A 20335-nucleotide genomic window follows, 5' to 3' on the forward strand; every position below is an offset into this window, starting at 1 on the left:
CTTGTCGGACCTGCCCAGCTCCTTTTCCACCTATCCACTCCACCCTCTCCTCCCTGACCTATCACCTTCATCTCCTTCCCCACTGACCTATTGTACTCTATGCTACTCTATCCCTACCCCCACCCTCCTCTAGCTTATCTCTCCACGCTTCAGGCTCTCTGCCTTTATTCCTGATGAAGGGCTTTTGCCCGAAACGTCGATTTTGCCTGTCCTCGGATGCTGCCTGAATTGCTGTGCTCTTCCAGCACCACTGATCCAGAATCTGGTTTCCAGCATCTGCAGTCATTGTTTTTACCTCGTTTTTACACCATTGTTTTGTATGGGAGGAAATTCAAGAATTTTGACTAAGCAACAATGAAGGAATGGTGATATATTTCCAATTCAGGATGGTGTCTGACCTGGAATGGAACTTGCAGGTGGTCATGTTGCCACGCATCGGCAACCCTTGTTCTTGATGTTTTTGAGCAAAGTACAGTGTAACTCTGCAAGTATAAATTCATCCCATAAACATATATATATATGTGTGTGCCTGTTGGGTCTTTGTGTCTGTGTGTCTGCACACACATAAACACTCTCTCTCGCAGTCACTCACAATCCCCCACCCCAGACACACACACACTCCCACATGCACTCCCTCACAGACGTAAGACACTCTACACTCACATACACACACATATACACTCTCTTTCACACTCACAACTTCCCAACCCAGACAGACAGACACACAAACACACACAAAGACCCACATGCACACATATACATATATGTTTGTGGGGTGAATTTGTACTTGTGGAGTTACATTGTACTTTGTTCAAAAACTGCATGAATTCATGTAAAACTCTGTTATCTCACTTTTTAGATTAGAATCAATCTAAACATCATGGCACAGACAGAGAACACAGGGGGCTAACACCTTCAACATATTGTCGAGCTAACACCAATTGTTACAGTTAACTTTTAAATAAAAGTTTTGTGATTTACACATGAAAGAAGTGAAACTATCATGGTATTCCAATAAATGAAAGACTCAACAAACAATCAAGGTATTTTTCAATGAATAATTTCAGTTACATCACACTGTAAACGTTTGCTATAAATTCTGTGCCTCACATTGTGTCCTCCACAATCACCTGATGAAGGTGCGGCACTCGGAAAGCAAGTTTGCTTCCAATTAAACCTGTTGGACTATAACCTGGTGTTGTGTGATTTTAACTTTGTACACCCCAGTCCAACACCGGCATCTCCAAATCTTGTTCTCGATTGTAGTGACCGTGAGTTTAGAAGGTGCTGCCTAAGGAGTCGATAGTTATGCATCTGAAACGGGTTGGATCGTTGGTTAGTTCGATTCTCTTATTTGAGGAGATCATTGCCTGACAGTTGGGTGGTGTGAATATTACTTCGAGTTTATCTCTCCTATGTAAAAGCCCAAAATATTGTAACTGTTTCTGGACGATCATCCACAAAAGGTTATCTCGTGTGCCTGCTTTCCTCAGAATTTCTTCATTACTTGTATGCGATTGTGTCTCATTTTCATCTTATGTCCCAGAAACTGCATATCCGTTGCCTTTATTTTCCATTGTCTAACTTCTGTTCCAACTTTTGGATCCATATAGTAATATGACAATTTCGTAATCGCGTTCCCTCTTATCATAAGAGATGTTCCCAGTTCTGTATTCATGAAGCTCTTAATTACTTTTGCGTATCATGTATTGGTGCAGCCCAGCTAGCGAAGAAAATTGCAAACGAGAAGCGAAACGATTGTTTCCACGAATCGCCTGCGCGACTAACTCCCTTTACCCGACAATTTTTCACGCCTCAAGCAACCTGACAAACCTGAAAACAAGGGAAAGACCCGCGGATGTAAAAAGCACAGAGATTGCTGGAGAAACCCAGCAGGTCTGGCAGCCTCTGCGGAGAGAGAAAGCAGAGTTCACAAGTCAATTCCGGCGACCGTTCTTCCGACCTCGAAGGGGCCCTTCCAGAGTAGGAGCGGGGAGGTGAAGCATGCGGAAGGCGGACTTCCGGTTGAAAGTGACCTCTGACTCCAAGTGACGCGGCCAGAAAGTGGTGTATGCGAGTGACCAGCGGCGGAAGTCGTGTTGGGGAGGGGCTGGGTCCTCGCCGTCCCATTGGTTGGAGGGGGCGCGAGACGAGCAGGGGGGCCGCGGCGCGTGCGCGCTGCCCGGGTTTGGCTCAGCAGCGCGAGGCGGCTCGGTCACCCTCCCCCACCGCTGACGCTGTCGGAGCCGAGACTGAGACGGAGGGAAAACGCTCGGTGGGGAAGCAACAGCTGCGGCGCTCACCCAGGCAACTAACCGACCCAGGCCACAAGGATGGGTGTCCCGGCCTTCTTCCGCTGGCTGAGCCGCAAGTATCCGTCCATCGTGGTGAACTGCGTGGAGGAGAAGGTGCGTGTTGGTCGAGGCTGCGTGCCGGGCCTAGTGTGTCCGTATGCATTTGGGAAACTAGGCCTGAAGCCAACCCGCTCTCTCCCCGCAAATCCTCCCTTCCTGACCACCGCCGTTGCCCCCTGATTCCCACAGAGGGAGAGTGGAAAGCTGAAAACCTCGAGGGGAAGGTTTGCATTTGAATTGTTTCCCCCCCCCCATGAAACCGATTGAGTCAAGTGGGAAAACGAAAGTCAGTGTCTTCTTTCCCCACACACTTCCCCTCCCCCCCCTCCCCAAACTTGGTTCTGTGTCGATGACTTTTTGGAAATTCGAATCTTGCATTTTCATGTTCGCAAAAGCATCAGCGATTATAAAGCGTTTCCGATCCGAGGTTCATGATGGTGGGGATTTGTGAGTTTGCTCCGTAATTCTCCAAGCGTTGTGATCCTCTCTGTGGTAGGCTGGCCTAACTCCCTCTTGTATAGCTACTTTGGATCTTTAAAGATCTTTGAGGTAGATTCTTGCTTAGTAAGAGGAGAAGGCAGGAGGATGGAGTTGAGAAACCTATGATCGCATGGTAGAGCAGACTCGTTGGGCTGAATGGTCTAATTCTGCTCTTATAATATTTTGTTTGCGGTAGAAGCAAAACGCCTGCTGTGAATTTGAAGTGCAGTCTCTGGGCAAGGAGGAGTAGAAAAGCAGTTGACAGGTTGGGTCAATCAATGGGGAAAGTTAACAGGTTTTGAACAAAAATAGAAGCAAGGATATGGGATGAGGAAATGAACAGAATGTGATGTCTGTGACTGAGTTGAAATCAGATTTAATGATAACAAGAATGATGAATCATCAAGGTAGAAGGACATGGTAATGGGAACACAGAATCAAAACATTTATCTAGCAGATGTGTAAGTGGGAATAGAAGAATCACCAGCTTTTACCGAAAAAATACAGATTGAGGTTATGATCTGAAATTTGGAACTTCGTTCAGTTTACAAAGCTGCGCAGGACCTAATTGGAACTTGTGATCTGTTCCACTGACTGTAAGATTTGGACTTGTATTCCAGAGGCTCAGGCTAATTAATGATGTGTTGAGACAGGTTCACATCATATCCAACTATTGATGGAATTCGAATTCAGTTAAAATTTAGAAGTTAAGCTTTCATTAATTGTTGTAAAAACTGATTTCATTCAGGAAGGAATCTGCTGTTCATAGAGAGTTGGGTCTGCGTGTAATTTCAGATCCACAGCAATGAGTTGACTCTTAACTGTCCTCTGAAATGGCCCTGCTCCTCTTAAGTTCAAAGGTAAATAGAAATGATCAAATAAAATTAGCCTTGTCAGTGCTGTCTGCATTCCATGAAAAAGAATGAAGAAAAAAAAAGTCACGGTGGTCACAAAAACAGCACGTAGGTGCATTCAGCTGTCATTCGTGTCAGCTCTTTGGAAGAGCAACCTAGTAGGTCCTAATCCCTTATTTATACGCCATAACCCTGAAACCCTTTTCCCTTTTGAAAGCTACAGTTGAATTGCCTATAAAACCCAGGATCCTGGATGTCTTTTTGACCATTTTCTCAACCTGCCCTGTCTTTTTCAGCAATCTATCCCCCTTTACCCCAGAGAGTCTCTGTTCTTGCATTCCCCTTAGGATCATACCATTTTGTTAATTGTTGGTGTCTTCCTCGGTCAAATGTGTCATTTCACACCTCTTTGTATTAAATTTCATCTGTCATGTGTACATCAGTTCCAGCAGCCAATGTTCTTCTGAAGTCTCAGTTCACAATTCCATGTTTTGTCATCTGCAAATTTTGAAATCCATTACATATCAGAGTATAAGTATAGATCAGGATAAACAGTGGCCTGTGTTGACTCCTGTGGTATCACTCTGTACCTGTGCTGTGTTTCCGATCGATGTTCTGAATTTTTAATCCATTATGTCTCTATCTCTTCTATTCAAAGACTTCAACTTTGCTGCAAACTTATTGTTTGGCACTGCTATCAAATGGACATGATGTGAGCTACATTACCCTCATCAGCGATTATATCATTAAAAACTTGATAAAATTAAACATGGTTCACCTTTACATGATCCATGCTGACTTGCTGTCTAATTGATTTAATCTGCATTTAGTGTCCACACTAAAGGCGATGTTGTCATGAGAATGAATACAATATGTGAGATTGAAAGCAATTCAAGTAAACTGCTTTTCTTTCTTGGAAAGGAGTGTTTGTGTTATACAGTCTTCTAGCAGAGAAACAGACCCTTCGGTCTCACCAGTCCATGCAGAACACAATCCCAAACTAAACTAGTCCCATGTGTCTGCTCTTGGCCCATATCCCTCAAACCTTTCGTATTTATGTACTTATCCAATTGTCATTGTATTGTGCCCACATCCACTACTTCCTCAGGAAGTTCATTCCATGTGCAAACCATCCTGCTGTGTTTAAAAAAACAAATTGCCCTCATGTCTGTCTCTCTCTCTCTCTCTCTCTCTCTCTCTCTCTCTCTCTCTCTCTCTCTCTCTCTCTCTCTCTCTCTCTCTCTCCTCACCTTAAAAATGTGCTCCCTGGTCTTTAAATCTCCCATCCTAGGAGAAATATACTTGCCATTAATCCTATCTGTACCCCTCATGTATGGTCACCTCTCACAACCTCCTGCATTTCAGTGAAAGAAGTCTCAGCCTATCCAGACTTTCTCTTTAACTCAAACCTTCCATCCCTGGCATCATCCTGGTAAATCTCTTCTGAACCCTGTCCAGCTTACTAATACCTTTCCTATAACTTGTCACAGTATTCCAGAAGAGGCCTCACCAATGTACGGGGCAACCTCAATGTGACTTCCCACCTATATTCAAAAGAACTGAGCAAGGAAGGCAACCATGCTAAACACCTTCTTAACCTGTCTATATGTGATGCAAACTTCAAAGAACTATTGACCTGAAATCCTAGATTCCTCTCTTCTACAACACCACCCAAAGCTCTACCATCAATTGTACAAGTTCTACCTTGTGTGTTGTACAAAAATACAATATCTTTCATTTATCCAGATTGAACTCCATCTGCCATTTTTCATCCCATTGACCCATTTGATCAAGATCCCTTTGTAATTTTAGAAAATCTTTTTCACTGTCTACAATGCCACCAAGGTAAAAACAAGGACTGCAGATGCTGGAAACCCTGATGAAGGGCTTTTGCCCAAAACATCAATTTTCCTGCGCCTCGGATGCTGCCTGACCTCCTGTGCTTTTCCAGCACCACTCTAATCTACTATGCCACCAAGTTGAGTCGTCCTCAAACTATTCAACCATTCCCTCTATATTCTCATCCAAATCTTGTATAGAATAACAAACAAAAGTGGACCTAGCTCTGATCCCTGTGGAACACCCCAAGGTGACAGGCTTCCAATCTGTAAAGCAACAACTCTGTCTATTCGTTTAAGCCAATTATGTATCTAATTAGCAAGGTTACCCTCAATCCTATGTGATCTAGCTTTACTAATTAGTCTACTATGCAGAACCCTGTCAAAGACTCTGCCAAAGTTCATGTAAACAATGTCGACTGCTCTGCCTTTGTCAATCTTTTTGATAACTTGCTCCCGAAAACTCAGTCAAGTTTGTGAGATGCTATTTTCCTCGCCGAAACCAAGCTGATTATCCCTGGTCAATTTTTGCCTCTTCAAATGTCTATACTTTCTACCTTTTTAGAATCGATTCCCAACTATTTACCTACAACCAAAATCAGACTCGGGTCTGTAGTTCCCTGGTTTCGTCTTACAACCCTTCTTAAACAAAGATACAACGTTAGTTATCCTCCAGTCATCAGGCACCTCATTAGGAGTTATTGGTGATGCAAATATTTCTGCAAGGAGCCTCGCAATTTCCTCCCTTTTACTTCTCACAAAGTTCTAGGTTACATTAGATCAGATACTGGCAATTTATCCAATTTTATATTCTCCAAGACCCCCTGAGCTTCTCTTCTGTAATGTGAAAGTAAGTATTTATTTCCCTGAATTCTCCAACCTCTTCCTTTTTCCACAGTAAAAACTGGTGTGGAATATTCATTTAGTATCTCTCCCATCTCCTGGATGTTCTTGGATTGTAAGAGTGCAGGAGGCTTAAAAAAAAACAGCCTTTTCATTTCCTGCACTTGGATGGTAAGCAGTATTGGAGGAGTGGTTTTGCAACATGCTAAGAAGTCTGAAGGAATGGTGAGGTTGGGATAGATATGATTGGTGACATTATATTGGCACAATAAATATGCAGGGAGGCTTGAAAATGATGACAACAAAGGAACTTCATTGTGATTCTGGGAAGCAATAAACTTCAAGTACAGTCGTCCCCTCCATACTCGCAGGGTATATGTTTTAGGACCTACTGCAGAAGCCCAAAATCGCGGATAGGAGTGAACCCATTCAATTAAATGGGAAACATACCTTCCTAGTCCCTGGGTTCCAGAATGTTCCCTATAATATGTTCTGGCCGCGGAAAACAATTCTGCAGATAACAGAGGTTGTCTTGTACTGTGTTTTCTAGAATTCAACCTTACCATTGTCATTTCAAATCTTTTTTGGTGAACCTAGCAGATCCCTGCATATTTATTATACCAATATAATGTCACCAAAAAATTCAAGTTTTCACTGAGCTCCACCAAACAAGGTGGGAAGTAGAGAACAGAGTTCCGACTTATGATGCAGAGGTGCTGGTGTTGGACTGGGTGGACAAAGTTAAAAAGTCACAGATGACTTAGGCAGACAATTAAAACGTCAAGCTACTGAAAATTTAAGGACAGACAAGGACTGAAGAATGTCTTACTATAAAGCCCAATTTGCAATTGGTCTCCCCAGTTCAAAGGAAATGTCTTTCCTGCACTTGTGTAAGAGGAGATATGATTGTTAGGGGTGACTGAAGAACATACCAGGGTACCACAGAAGTAACAGTAAGTTGGAACTCAAAGAGGGGACAGAAAGATGCAATTAGCACAATCTAACTTTGAAGGCTGCGGATTGAAGACCACCAGATGATACACAGTAAGTGTCAAACTTGGAAACAATGGTTGTGTTCAGGCATTGGGTCGCAGTCCAGATGCAACATCCTTATAAATCTCTTCTGAATCTTCTGAAGTTTCACAAAATCCTTCCAATAGGAGGGACACCAGATTTACACACAATATTCCAAAAGTGGCCTAACCAACGTCTTGTATAACCACAACATGACCTCCCAACTCCTATATTCAATGCTCTGCCCAATAAAAGAAAGCATACCGAATGCTGCCTTCACTATCCTAACTGCCTACGACTTCACTTTAAAGGAGTTATGAACCTGCACTCCAAAGTCTCTTTGTTCAGCGACACTCCCCAGGGTCTTACCATTAAGTGTATAAATCTTGCTATGATTTGCCTTTCCAACATACAACATCTCGCATTTATCTAAATTAAACTCCATATGCCACTCCTTGGTTCATTGGCCTATCCGATCAAGATGCCATTGTACTCTGAGGTAACTGTCCACTACACCTCCAATTTTGGTGTCATTTGCAAACTTACTAACTATACCTCTTATGTTCCAATCCAAATCATTTATATAAATGATGACAAAAGTGGACCCAGCACCGATCTTTGTGGCACATCACTGGTCTCAAGCCTCCAGTCTAAAAGGCAACTGAGAACCACCACCACCCTCTGTTTTCTACCTTTGAGCCAGTTCTGTATTCAAATGGCTAGTTCTTCCTGTATTCCATGAGATCTAACCTTGCTAACCAGTCAACCATGAGGACTTGATGAATGCCTTACTGAAGTTCATATAGATCACGTTCATCACTCTGCCCTCATTAATCCTCTTCATTACTACTTCAAAATCTGAATGAAGTTAGTGAGGCATAATTTCCCGTGCACAAAGCTCTCCCTATTCAGTTCTTGTCTTTCCAAATATATGTAAATCCTGTCCCTCAGGATTCCCTCCAACAACTTGACCACCACCGATGTCAGACTATACAGATGCGTAATTCCTTACCGCTTATCTTAAATAGTGGGACCACGTTAGCCAACTTTGTCTTCTGGCAGCTCACCTGTAACTACCAATGTTATAAATAGGTTGAGAAATTTCTTTTCATGGCAAGCTACTGGGCAAGGCATGTAGGAAATGATCAAGACAGAATATTTTGTAGGAACGTTTTGAATATTTTTAGTTTCAATATTTGTCGTAGCATCTTCTTCATGGGAGAATCAGATAATTGTACCTGCAACAAATGCTGGGAGTCTGTTTGGTTTAACTACCTAATTGATTTGGAACATGAAGTCTAAATGTGATCTGAGTGCAGTTTAAACTTAAGTTTGTAAATGATTGTTCTATCATAACCAAATCGCATATGTAGAAATGTTATCAGCATTGTCTACTAAGTGAAAGTGTTACTTTTTGAATAACTGTGACCAGTGTTCCTCTTGGTTATTTAGCCACTGAAAAGACTGGCATGAATTGTGTCCGAATCACTTCCATCACACTACTATGTGTGGAGCCAAGTAACAATAATTGTAGAACCCGCGTACTCGAACCAATTGTCTGTGTGTTGCTAATGTATTTTAGATGATGTGTTTGTTGTAACTTTGGTGTTAATATAATTGAACGTAATTTTGATTTCATAAGAATTGAAGCTCTTCAAAATTATTTTGTGCATCAAGCATTGTGTAAAGTGTTATGCCATTGTTTCTGTATTACCGTGCAGTCATGACTTGAAATCAGCTTCGTTAAGAAAATAGCCTTGAACTTATTATGTTCTTTATGAACCAATACTGGTAAGGTTAGGGAAAATGATCTTGTCAATGAAGATGAATAAGAAGGGGGTGATCAGTTTGATGGGATAGTCAGCAGAAAATTGAGGAACAAATGGGTAGGGACATCGCAGATAACTTTATGAATAATAGGGTTGTAATAATTGGGAATTTTAACTTGGACTCCAACTGCCATAGTGTTAAGGGTTTGAATGGGGAGGAATTTGTGTGTTCAAGAAAATTTTCTCTATTAATGTGTAGATGGCCCTGCTCGAGAAGGAGCAAAACTCCATCTCCTCTTCGGAAAAAGGGAAGCTAGATGACTGTCAGTGGGGGAGCACTTTGGGACCAGTTCCCATGGTTCTGTTAGCTTTTAAATAGTTATAGGAAAGGCCTGGTCCACAAGATAGAGTTCTATACGAGGGCAAGGCCAATTTTGATGGTAATAGACAGGAACTTTCAGAAGTTGACTGGGGGAGGCTATTTGCACGTAAAGGAATGTCTGGCAATGGAATACTTCGAAAATTGAGATAATGAAGGTCAGGGGCAGCATGTTCCTGCTGGTGTGAGGGGCAAGACTGGCAGGGGTAGGGAGATGAGAATACAGGAGGTATGGTTAGTAAGTTTGCAAATGACACCAAAATTGGAGATATTGTGGGCAGTGAGGAAAGTTATCTAAGAGTAAAATGGGATCTTGATCAACTGGGCCACTGGTCTGAAGAATTGCAGTTGGAGTTTAAATAAATGGAAGGTGTTGCATTTTGGTGAGACAAACCGGGCAGGATGTACACAGTTAATGGTAGGGCCCTGGGGAGTGGTCTCAAACAGAGAGATTTAGAGGTGCAGGTGCATTGTTCCTTAAAAGTCGCATCACAGGTAGGGTGATGAAGAAGGCACTTGGCATGCTTACTTAAATCAGTAAGAGCTTTGAGTGTAGGAGGGGACATCATGTTATGGCTGTACAATACGCTGCATTTGGAGTACTGCGAATAATTGTCTTTGACCTGTTATAGGAATGATGATATTAAACTGGAAAGGGTGCTAAAATTCGTTACAAGGATGTCATCGGGACTGCAGGATTTGAGTTACAAGGGCAGCTTAGATAGGCTAGGACTTTATCCCCTGAAACATTAGCTGCCAAGGGGTGAGCTTATAGAGGTTATTAAAATTGAGGGGCACAGAAAAGGTGATTAGCCAAGGTCTTTTCCCCAAGGTAGATGAGTCCAAAACTAGAGAGCATATGTTTAAGGTGAGAAGGGAAAGATTTGCAAGGGACCTGAAGGGCAACGTTTTCACATAGGGTGGTGCTTATGTGGAATGAGCTGCCAAATGAAATGTTAGAGACAAGTACAATTGCATTTAAATTACATTTGGACAGATACATGAACAGCAAAGGTTTAGAGGGATAAGAGCCCAGTGCAGGCAAATGGGACTTATTCAGTTTAAGAAACCTGGTTGGCATGGATGAGTTGGACCAAAGGATTTGTTTCCATGCTGTATGACTGACCCAGTGACTCCTTGATTATGCCTCTTCCTACATTAATATATCAGTCCAGATATTTAATCTTAACATTAGAGAATCAGTGGGACAGTTTGCCTTTTTCTGTTATGTCAAAAAATATTGTATTTCATTAAAATATAAAGAAAAAATTGGAGAAGCTGTTCCTGATATCTTGACCAATACCTATTTCTCAGGTCAGTATATTGAAAGCAGATGATCCGATTGCTTGCTGCACAGTTGGTTTTCAGACTCTTTGTGCAGTCATTGGTTGCCTCATTTCCTATAATGCAACTATGCAGAAGCCATTTTGGGATTCCTTGAGATCATGAGAAGTGTTACAAAATGCAAGTTTTTTGAGTCCACCACTTCTTTTACAAATGCGGAGCAATTGCACAGTTTGGGTTTAAAAGCCAAGGTTTTGTGACTTGTGAACACCAATATGGGAAAAGTATTAACCCTCCTTTGAGTCTCAACGTAGAAAATTACTTATGGTCCCGACAAAGTAGATGCTGAGATAATGTTTCCACTGGGGAGTTGAGAATTCAAGGTCACACTATTAGAATAAGGGATGATCATATCTGGCTGAGATTGGCCATTTAGGACTAAGGCCAAAAATATTCCTTACTGAGAAGATTGTGAATTTTTTGGATTCAGTAGTGCAGGAAACTGGATGCTCAGCTGTTGAACATATTCACGTCAGACCTCATGAGGCTTTTGGTTAGCAACAGAATTGGAGTGCCTGGAAAGTTGTAATTGAGGTACAGCAGTTCTAATTTTGAAGTTTTACTTTCTTGTTTACCCGAAGAAATAGTTTATTTCGATCCCCCCATTTAATCCTTCAAAAACAAATCTATTAGGAATCATCTTGTATTCTAGAGAATATAAATGTAAGTCCAGCCTATACAACTTCTAGTTCATTCTTGTTAGCCACAGTCTTATTCTGGTAAATCTGTGCTATTTCCCCTCCTCCCAATCTCTGCTGCAAAGGATGGGATATTTTTCCTGATAGCCATGTGACAAGCTCAAGTGATTTGCAAGTACTTATTGGATATGGTCTGTCTTCTCTTGCACATTGGTTGCTATTGCACCAAGGCTGTGATACTTTACCTGTGTGTTTAAAACCGTAGTTTGAGCAGTTTATTTCCTATATTTATTTTTAGGAATAACTCGGTGGCTCAGTGGTTGGCACTGCTGCCTCACAGTGCCAGAGACCCGGGTTCAATTACCGGCTCAGACGACTGTCTGTGTGGAGTTTGCACATTCTCTCCGTGTCTGCGTGGGTTTCCTCCCACAGTCCAAAGATGTGCAGGTTAGGTGAATTGGCCATGCTAAATTGCCCGTAGTGTTAGGTGAAGGGGTAAATGTAGATGAATGGGTCTGGGTGGGTTGCGCTTCGGCGGGCAGGTGTGGACTTGTTGGGCCGAAGGGCCTGTTTACACACTGTAAGTAATCTAATCTAAAAAGGTTCAGAGGTTTAATTGCAAGAGCTTTATTTATATGTTATGACTGTATTTTTGATTTTCAACCCTATGCAGGCTAAAGAAGTCGATGGAGTTAAAGCCCCTGTGGACAGCAGCAAGCCTAATCCAAATGAAGTGGAGTTTGATAATCTGTACTTGGACATGAATGGCATTATTCATCCATGCACGCATCCAGAAAACAAGTAATATTTCTCTTTTTAGAATAACTCTTTGTTCTTTTGTCAATTCAGGAAAAGTTCTGATTCAATTTTGAATGAATTTTGCAGGCCAGCTCCCAAGAATGAGGATGAAATGATGGTGGCCATATTCGAATATATTGATCGATTGTTTAATATAGTTAGACCCAGGCGTCTACTTTATATGGCAATAGATGGAGTGGTAAGTACCTATTTATAGACATTAAAGTTAGTCAGATGAATCTTGAGCGTTTTTAAACAGGATAATTGGATATAGTAACCTATATATAATACGTGTACCATTGAGTTAATTTGGTGCATTTGTTTTGTTGCCCAAGAATACAGTCATAGGGAAGTACAGCATGGAAACAGACCCTTCGGTCCAGCCCGTCCATGCCGACCCGATATCCTAACCCAATCAAGTCCCACCTGCCAGCACCTGGCCCATATCCCTCCAAACCCTTCCTATTCATATACCCATCCAAATGCCTCTTAAATGCTGCAATTGTACCAGCCTCCACCACTTCCTCTGGCAGCTCATTTTATACCTGTACCACCCTCTGTATGAAAACCTTGCCCCTTAGATCGCTTTTATATGACCTCCCAACTGTACTCAATACTCTGACCAATAAAGGAAAGCATACCAAATGCCGCCTTCACTATCCTATTTATCTGTGGTTCTATTTTCAAGGAACTATGAACCTGCACTCCAAGGTCTCTTTGTTCAGCAACACTCCCTAGGACCTTACCATTAAGTGTATTAGTCCTGCTAAGATTTGCTTTCCCAAAATGCAGCACCTCGCATTTATCTGAATTAAACTCCATCTGCCACCTCTCAGCCCATTGGCCCATCTGGTCAAGATCCTGTTGTAATCTGAGGTAACCCTCTTCGCTGTCCACTACACCTCCAATTTTGATGTCATCTGCAAACGTACTAACTGTACCTCTTATGCTCGCATCCAAATCATTTATATAAATGACAAAAAGTAGAGGACCCAGCACCGATCCTTGAGGCACTCCACTGGTCACAGGCCTCCAGTCTGAAAAACAACTCTCCTACCACCACCTTCTATCTGTGAGCCAGTTCTGTATCCAATTTATCCAATCTATCATTTTGTGTTAAGGAGCTGTTTGAACTGCAGAATGACAATTTTGTTCAATGTATTTTTGTGTAGATAGGCAGTCCACAAGTATACTTACTTGTAAATTGTAGTGAGCGTTAGGAGGTGAACATTTTGGTGGGATTTTAAATTTTGCAAGTATTCATTTCCTGCATCAATGAAATGTTTATTATATAGAATGTCAATAGCTTAATTATATGTATTTAATTACCTAACTAAAGTATAGGTGCACAATTCTTTATCCAAAATGCTTGGGACCAACTGGTTTTCGGAATTCAAAATTTTTCAAATTTCAGAATAAGTGACAGTTTGATGGTGAAATTTTAAAGAAATCTTACCAACCAGCAGACTCACTGTGAATAAAACAGGTCCTGAAACAGAATTGAGGCCTGCTAGGGCTGGGCCCCATGTCGCTTCTGAGTGACACACATCAAGTGGGTGTAGAGTTGGGTTAACTGTTTGCACGCCAAACAACCGTGTTAATGAGAAATAAATTTAATGAAGAAACATTCGGATTTCGGAGCTTTTCGGATAAAGGATTGTCTACCTGTATTGTAGATTTGTAACGTCTGCCAAGATACAAATCAGTGCTCCTTTGTACAAAGATGACCGCAGAGTTTTGCTCAGAATAGCTTAGCAGCACCAAGTAAGAGTGCAAAGCATGAAAACATAACTTGTAGTGGTCTGTATATTGCCATGGAAATGTGCAAATTGCAAAAAAAAATTGGCAAATATAAAGTGATCATAATATTCTCTCAAGTTTTAAGAAATATTGTGGCTTTTTGAAATTTCATTTACTAGTTAGTTCATATTTTAATGTCTCATTCATGTTCAGTCATTTAAAAATAAATCTGCCAATGTTACAAATATGATACCAAAGCACAGATACTAACCTGCCACATAATCTGTAATTGTCATTTTCACCTAACTTTGCACATGTATTGGTGGTAGAGATTTGTATACATTGCACACTGATGTTTTTCTGACCGGTTCTTCAATGATTTTGGCATAGAAACAGCAATTTAACTGTTTGGATCCATTTCGGAACTGTATTACTTTGTAAGCTGTTGGCTGTCAAAATTCAATTTATAATATGTCAAAGATTTTATTATGAAATAATTTTCATAATAGCCAAAAATACATGCCAGTAGTTAGAAGTAAAGATAAAACATGAGTATGTAAATATTATCCAACATATGGCCACATAATGAGAAAGAGAAGTCAAGTATATAAGCAACAAATGTATTGGATATTCTAGGCTCCTCGTGCCAAAATGAACCAGCAGCGATCTCGACGGTTTCGTGCATCCAAAGAAGGACTGGAACTGGTTGAAGAAAAGAGACAAATGAGGGAAGAAGTGCTTTCTAAAGGTATGATATATTTGTATTATGGCATTTATTTCTCTTCCCAATTCATAATGTTGGAAGCAACATTTGATGGACATCCTCTCTTGGTAAATCATGAATCAAAATGTTTGACTAAATTTAATATGAATTATGTAGCATTTCTAAGAAATTATATATAGATTACCTTTTTGCTTCTGTACTTATTCTCCACTGTGAAACTGGCCTTCCTATTTTGCAGGTGGATTTCTACCCCAAGAAGAGGTCAAAGAGCGGTTTGATAGCAACTGCATTACTCCTGTAAGTATTAATCATTTGAAAATGGATATGTGAAATTCCAATCTGTTTTGTGTCACTTGTGGTTGCAAAATATTATTATTGAATTACTCCTTTTGATTTATTCAAGGGAACTGAATTCATGGATAACTTAGCAAAGTGTCTTCGGTACTATGTTGCTGATCGCTTAAACAATGACCCCGGATGGAAATCCTTAACTGTAAGTGTCAATTTATTTCTCACTCTTAGCATCTAGAGTATGAGTGAGGGAGAAACATTCAGCCTATTTTGTCATACTGTAAATCTGGATGCTCAGTGGTATTCTGGTTACGCTGTTATACTCCTTGCTGAGTCAGGAATGAAACTTTTTCTCTTCAACTCTTTGAAATTCCTCACCAGTTGACTGCATTAGATACTGGACTGTTTTGTAAATTATGTCCTTGCATGCTAGTTTGCACAAATTGCTCTTTTCTTGAAAAAAAAAGTGATATTCTGTATTCCTGTCAGCATTTTTTACTGTAGTGAAAAAATATTTGGCAATTTTGGTGTTTTTATTGGTAACAAATATTTAAAACAGAAATATCATGTATTAAAAGAAGTGGTTAGTGGTATAGTTTGTGCATTGGTTTTAATTTTCCAAAATTCTCTTGAACCTGGAGAAGGTTCCCTTGATTAGAGAATAGTGAATACAACTCTTATTCAAAACGTGCGGTAGACACCTCTTACAGGAAAAATGTGGAGTTGATTATTAAAGATGTCGTAGGGGGGCATTTGGAGATGTTCAAGGTGATTGAACAGAGTTGACAAGCTTTTATTCAAGGCAAGTCATGTTTAACCAACTTATTGGAGTTCCTTGCAGAAGTGCATTTGGTGTGGTTAAAGGAGAACCAATGGATGGACTGCATATAGATTTCCAGAACACAATTAATGAAGAATCACGTCTGAGTTTATTGCAGAAAATAGGAGTTCATGATATAAGAGCTATGTAGTGTCGTGGTTGGAAGATTGGCTCGTTAACAGGAAACATTAGACAAGATGGGTAATTTTCTGGTTGGTAAGACAAAATGAGTGGTGTACTCAAGGGCTTTGTGCTGAGGACTCAACTTTTTGCAGTTTATATAAATGACATGGATGAAGGGACCAAAGGCGTGATATTGAATTCGCTGATGACATGGAGACAGGTGGGAAAATCGGTTGGGAAGAGGTTAGAGGAGGCCACAAATATTGATATGTTAAGTGAATGAGCAAAGATCTGGCAAATGGAGTATACGGAGGAACATACAAAATTGTTCTTTTGACAGGAAGAGTGAAAATTTGACATGTTAAAATTGTGGAGTTTGCAACCTGGAGTATGAATTTTGGGAACTACGGAAGAATCTCCTACTCGCCACTGCTACAAGATTATCTAAATCATAGCTAAGCACCTTCAGCCAGTCTCTGAGGAAATTGCTCCTGAAACCAGTGTGGCTTCAGTCCAAATTGTGGAATTATGGGTATGATTTTCACTGTTTGGCAACTCCCAAGAGAAATGCCAATAACACCAAGCACCCTGCATGGCCTTCATTGTTCTGACCAAGGCCTTTGATTCAGTCAGTTGGTATGTGCTGTGGAAGACCCTGGCAAAGGCTGGATGTCCAGAGAAATTCATCGACATTCTCTATTTTCCACACAAGATGTTGGTGACAAGCATCGCTGATGGGGTCTAAAATTACAATCCTTTGAGGTCAAGACAGGAATCAGCATGGAATATGTTATAGCACCTGCCCTTTTCTCCACTGTCATTGCCACCATTGTTTTTGTTGAGAACAAGCTTCCTAATGGTGTGGACCTTTTTTCAACTGGTTGAAATCCACGAAGAAAATGACACCAACCTCACTGTGGAACTTGAGCACTCGTGGCTGGCCATGTCATTTCTTGCACTTGTGGAAGAGGATCATCAAGACTCACAAACACCTTTGCAGAAGCATACCAAAGAATTGGTCTCCACCACAACCTCAAGAAAATTTGAACCCATTATCGCCTAAGTTCCAGACCATCCCTCCATTAAGATCAATCAAGGAATTCTCCTAAACTTGGGACATTTCCCTTCCCTGGGGTGCCACACCTCATCTAAAACTGACCTCGATGTGGAGATCCAAACCCCACAGCTAATCTGCGAGTGGCGCCTTCAGGTGCTTAATGATGTGACATTAAGATCCTTGTGTATAAGGCAGTCGTCCTGCTAACTCTTCCATATGGCTCTGAAACATGGACCATGTATAGGCGTCACCTCCAGACCCTTGAGAAGTATGATCAATACTATTTGAGATAGATTCTCTGTCATCTGGGAGGACAGACATTGAGGCTGTGATCACCTGCAACTAACTCTACTGGGGCGGCTACATGCTTGGGATGCCTGAGTTCTGACTGCCAAAGCAAATTATCTTCGCCTAGCTAAAGGGCGGCTTTTGAATGAGAGGAGGATAAAGGAAACTTTTCAAAGAATACTTAAAGGCTTCTCTCCAGAAATGCAACATCAAGGTCAATATGGGAGACGTTCCTTAGAAGAAACCGATTTGGAAGGACTGCTGTATGAAGAGAGCTGAAAATGTGTTGCTGGAAAAGCGCAGCAGGTCGGGCAGCATCCAGGGAACAGGAGAATCGACGTTTCGGGCATAAGCCCTTTTTATGCCCGAAACGTCGATTCTCCTGTTCCCTGGATGCTGCCTGACCTGCTGCGCATTTTCAGCTCTGATCTCCAGCGTCTGCATACCTCACTTTCTCCTGCTGTATGAAGAGAGACAATTCTTTGAGAACACTTGTTGGCAAGAGGAAGTATGGAAAAGGAACCAGGGAAAGGAATGCCAGAGATCTCAAGGTCAAGGAATAGTTACACCTCCTGGAAACACCTGCCAACTCTGATGAGAGATTAGGCTCTAGGATTGAACTCGTCAACCTCACAAGGACTGTTTAAAAAGTGGAGGTCGACACCCCCTATGATAATCAAAACCAAAACACCCAGAGAGGAGCACCTCACCTTGCAAACTTATAGTGTGACAAAGGGTATAACCTATTGCTCACTCCCCAATCAGTTAAAAATGAAATGAAATGGAATCCTTTCACCCACTCTATAATTAACAAGTAACAATTTATTTATGTAACTCCAACAGTGAACAAAATAACAAAACAACTAACAAACTGGAAAATCCCTCTCTAACTACCTTTCCATATAAAACAAGATTCTATTGGTATGCTGTTTCAGTAACACAGTTCCCACTTATATAAATCTAGATAATAAGAACAATAAAAATTAGTCTCTCAAAGTTCACAGACTGCGTTTTCCAGAATGCTGTGTGATTCTGCTGTTGGGGATGTTTTCTCTGTAATTCTTCTGATCTGAATGCCTCCCTCTATCGAATTCTTCTATCCGAAATACCTTCTCAATCGTTTTCTGGTGTCAAGAATATTCACTAAATGTGCCATGTACCATTATAGATGGTGCTTTTTAGAGAGCGTGGAGATTTCTTGTGAGAGCTCGGTGTTTCTTTCTTAGATGATGGGTTTGCTGTCCCTTCAGATAACAGTTGGCTCTCCGCTCTCTGACATTTGCCTCTCTGTTATATAACCCCTATGACAATTTGAATTCTTATAATATGATTGGTTTCAGGTTGTCAGCGCCATCAGATTTGAATTTAATTGGTTCTTAGTCTCCAAGTGCCTTTTTAAATTAATTGGCTGAATTTATGCTGCTTGGGCCTGCAAAATGAATGACGTTTTGATACATTGTGTCAATTCAGAGCACCTGCAGCTCCTTAACCACTTACTTTCATTTTTAAATTTCTAAGCAGAAAGAACACCAGCTTTTAAAGAGGCGTCACAATGCTTCCCCATTTTACAATTTTACCATTTTTTTTACACGCCAACTTGTGACAAGGGGCCACAAAACTCATGAACAGTAACACAGAATTTCTTAGGTGGACAATTCATACTCATTAGTGAGTTATGGATGATGAGAGCATGAATTGCCAAAGACAGGTACAGAAAATAATTAGGAAAGCTATTTATGTGAATGGAATTGGATGCAAAAGTTGGGGGGGCATAGGCTATTCAACTAATCAAGCCTGATTAGCTTGCCCAATCTAGATCATGGCTGATCATCTCAATGTCATATTCTCACATTATCTCCAGACCCCTTAATATTATAGTCACCTGTTGTCAATTCCTACCTTGAATCTGCATTCTGAGCTTTCACAGCCTCCTAGGGTAGAACATTCCAAAGATACTCCACTCAGTGAAAAATTCCTCCTCATCTCAGTTTTAAATAGGTCGATTCTAGTCCTGAGATTATGTTTCCAGGTTTGACAATTATCAGCTGGAGGAAGCATCCTAACTAGATCAAAAAAACCTGTTGTGGCCTGTTTTAAAAAGAAATCCTTGAGATTACTCTCATTTTTCAAAGCATTAGAGAGTAGAGGCTCAGTTTCCTCAAACTCTCCTCTTAAAATAATTCCACCATCCAAGGGATTAATCTGGTGAACCTCCATTGCACTCCCTCTGTGGCAAGTCTGACCCTCCTTGAGTAAGAAGACTAGCACTCCGCACAGTAATCCAGATGAGATCCGACTAAAACTCTATACAATTGTAGCAATACATGTTGATTTCCTTGCTCAAATTCCCTGTACTTCAGCTCTAAAGAGCATTGATGAGATCACATCTAGAGTACTTGCACAGATGTGGTCTCTTTATTTAAGGAAGGATGTTAATGCATTGGAAGCAGTCCAGAATTCTTACTAGTCCAGTAACTGGAATGGGCAGGCTGAGTTAGGAAAGGATAGACAGACAAGGCTTGTGTCCACTGAAGTTTAGAAGAGTAAGAAACAAGTTAATTGAAAGGTGTAAGATCCTGGGGGGCCATGACACGATGAATGTGGAGTGGATGTTTCCTCTTGAGAGATTCTAGAACTGGGATCATGTTTAAAAATAAACTGTGCTGTACGTTTCAGGTATCTGATTTGGAGAGAACTTGAGTGTGTTATTCTGGAACGTGTAGCATGAGGTTGTATTGCTTTCACTGGGTAGGGGTGGTGGCGGTGCACCTTGTGTCCCAAACTGATTGGGAAGTCAGAGTCATACAGTACAGCAACAGACTCTTCAGTCTAACTCGACCATGCTGACCAGCTATCCCAAATTTCACTAGTCCCATTTGCCTGCATTTGGTCAGTGTCTCTGTCGACCTTTTCCATTTCATGTAACTGTCCAAGTGTCTTTTAAACATTGTAATTGTACCCATCTCTACCACTTCTTCTGG

At 41.0% G+C, this 20335-nt stretch overlaps 1 protein-coding gene across 2 annotated transcripts in view; it reads left to right on the top strand.

Annotated features, from left to right (window-relative positions):
* The first annotated feature begins 2146 nt into the window (after nucleotides 1-2146).
* xrn2 (5'-3' exoribonuclease 2) overlaps nucleotides 2147-20335 on the top strand; it is an 85127-nt gene continuing 66938 nt past the window's right edge. The window contains exons 1-6 of one of the 2 annotated variants that reach the window (XM_043696539.1): nucleotides 2147-2408; nucleotides 12187-12314; nucleotides 12399-12510; nucleotides 14688-14799; nucleotides 15014-15072; nucleotides 15179-15268. In XM_043696539.1, the coding sequence (XP_043552474.1) occupies nucleotides 2334-2408; nucleotides 12187-12314; nucleotides 12399-12510; nucleotides 14688-14799; nucleotides 15014-15072; nucleotides 15179-15268 (576 nt within the window). In that variant the 5' untranslated portion in view covers nucleotides 2147-2333. The remainder of the gene's footprint in view (nucleotides 2409-12186; nucleotides 12315-12398; nucleotides 12511-14687; nucleotides 14800-15013; nucleotides 15073-15178; nucleotides 15269-20335) is intronic. The other variant, XM_043696538.1, reaches the window with a different exon arrangement.

Source organism: Chiloscyllium plagiosum, chromosome 9, assembly GCF_004010195.1.
Source record: "Chiloscyllium plagiosum isolate BGI_BamShark_2017 chromosome 9, ASM401019v2, whole genome shotgun sequence".
NCBI classification, from domain to species: domain Eukaryota; kingdom Metazoa; phylum Chordata; class Chondrichthyes; order Orectolobiformes; family Hemiscylliidae; genus Chiloscyllium; species Chiloscyllium plagiosum.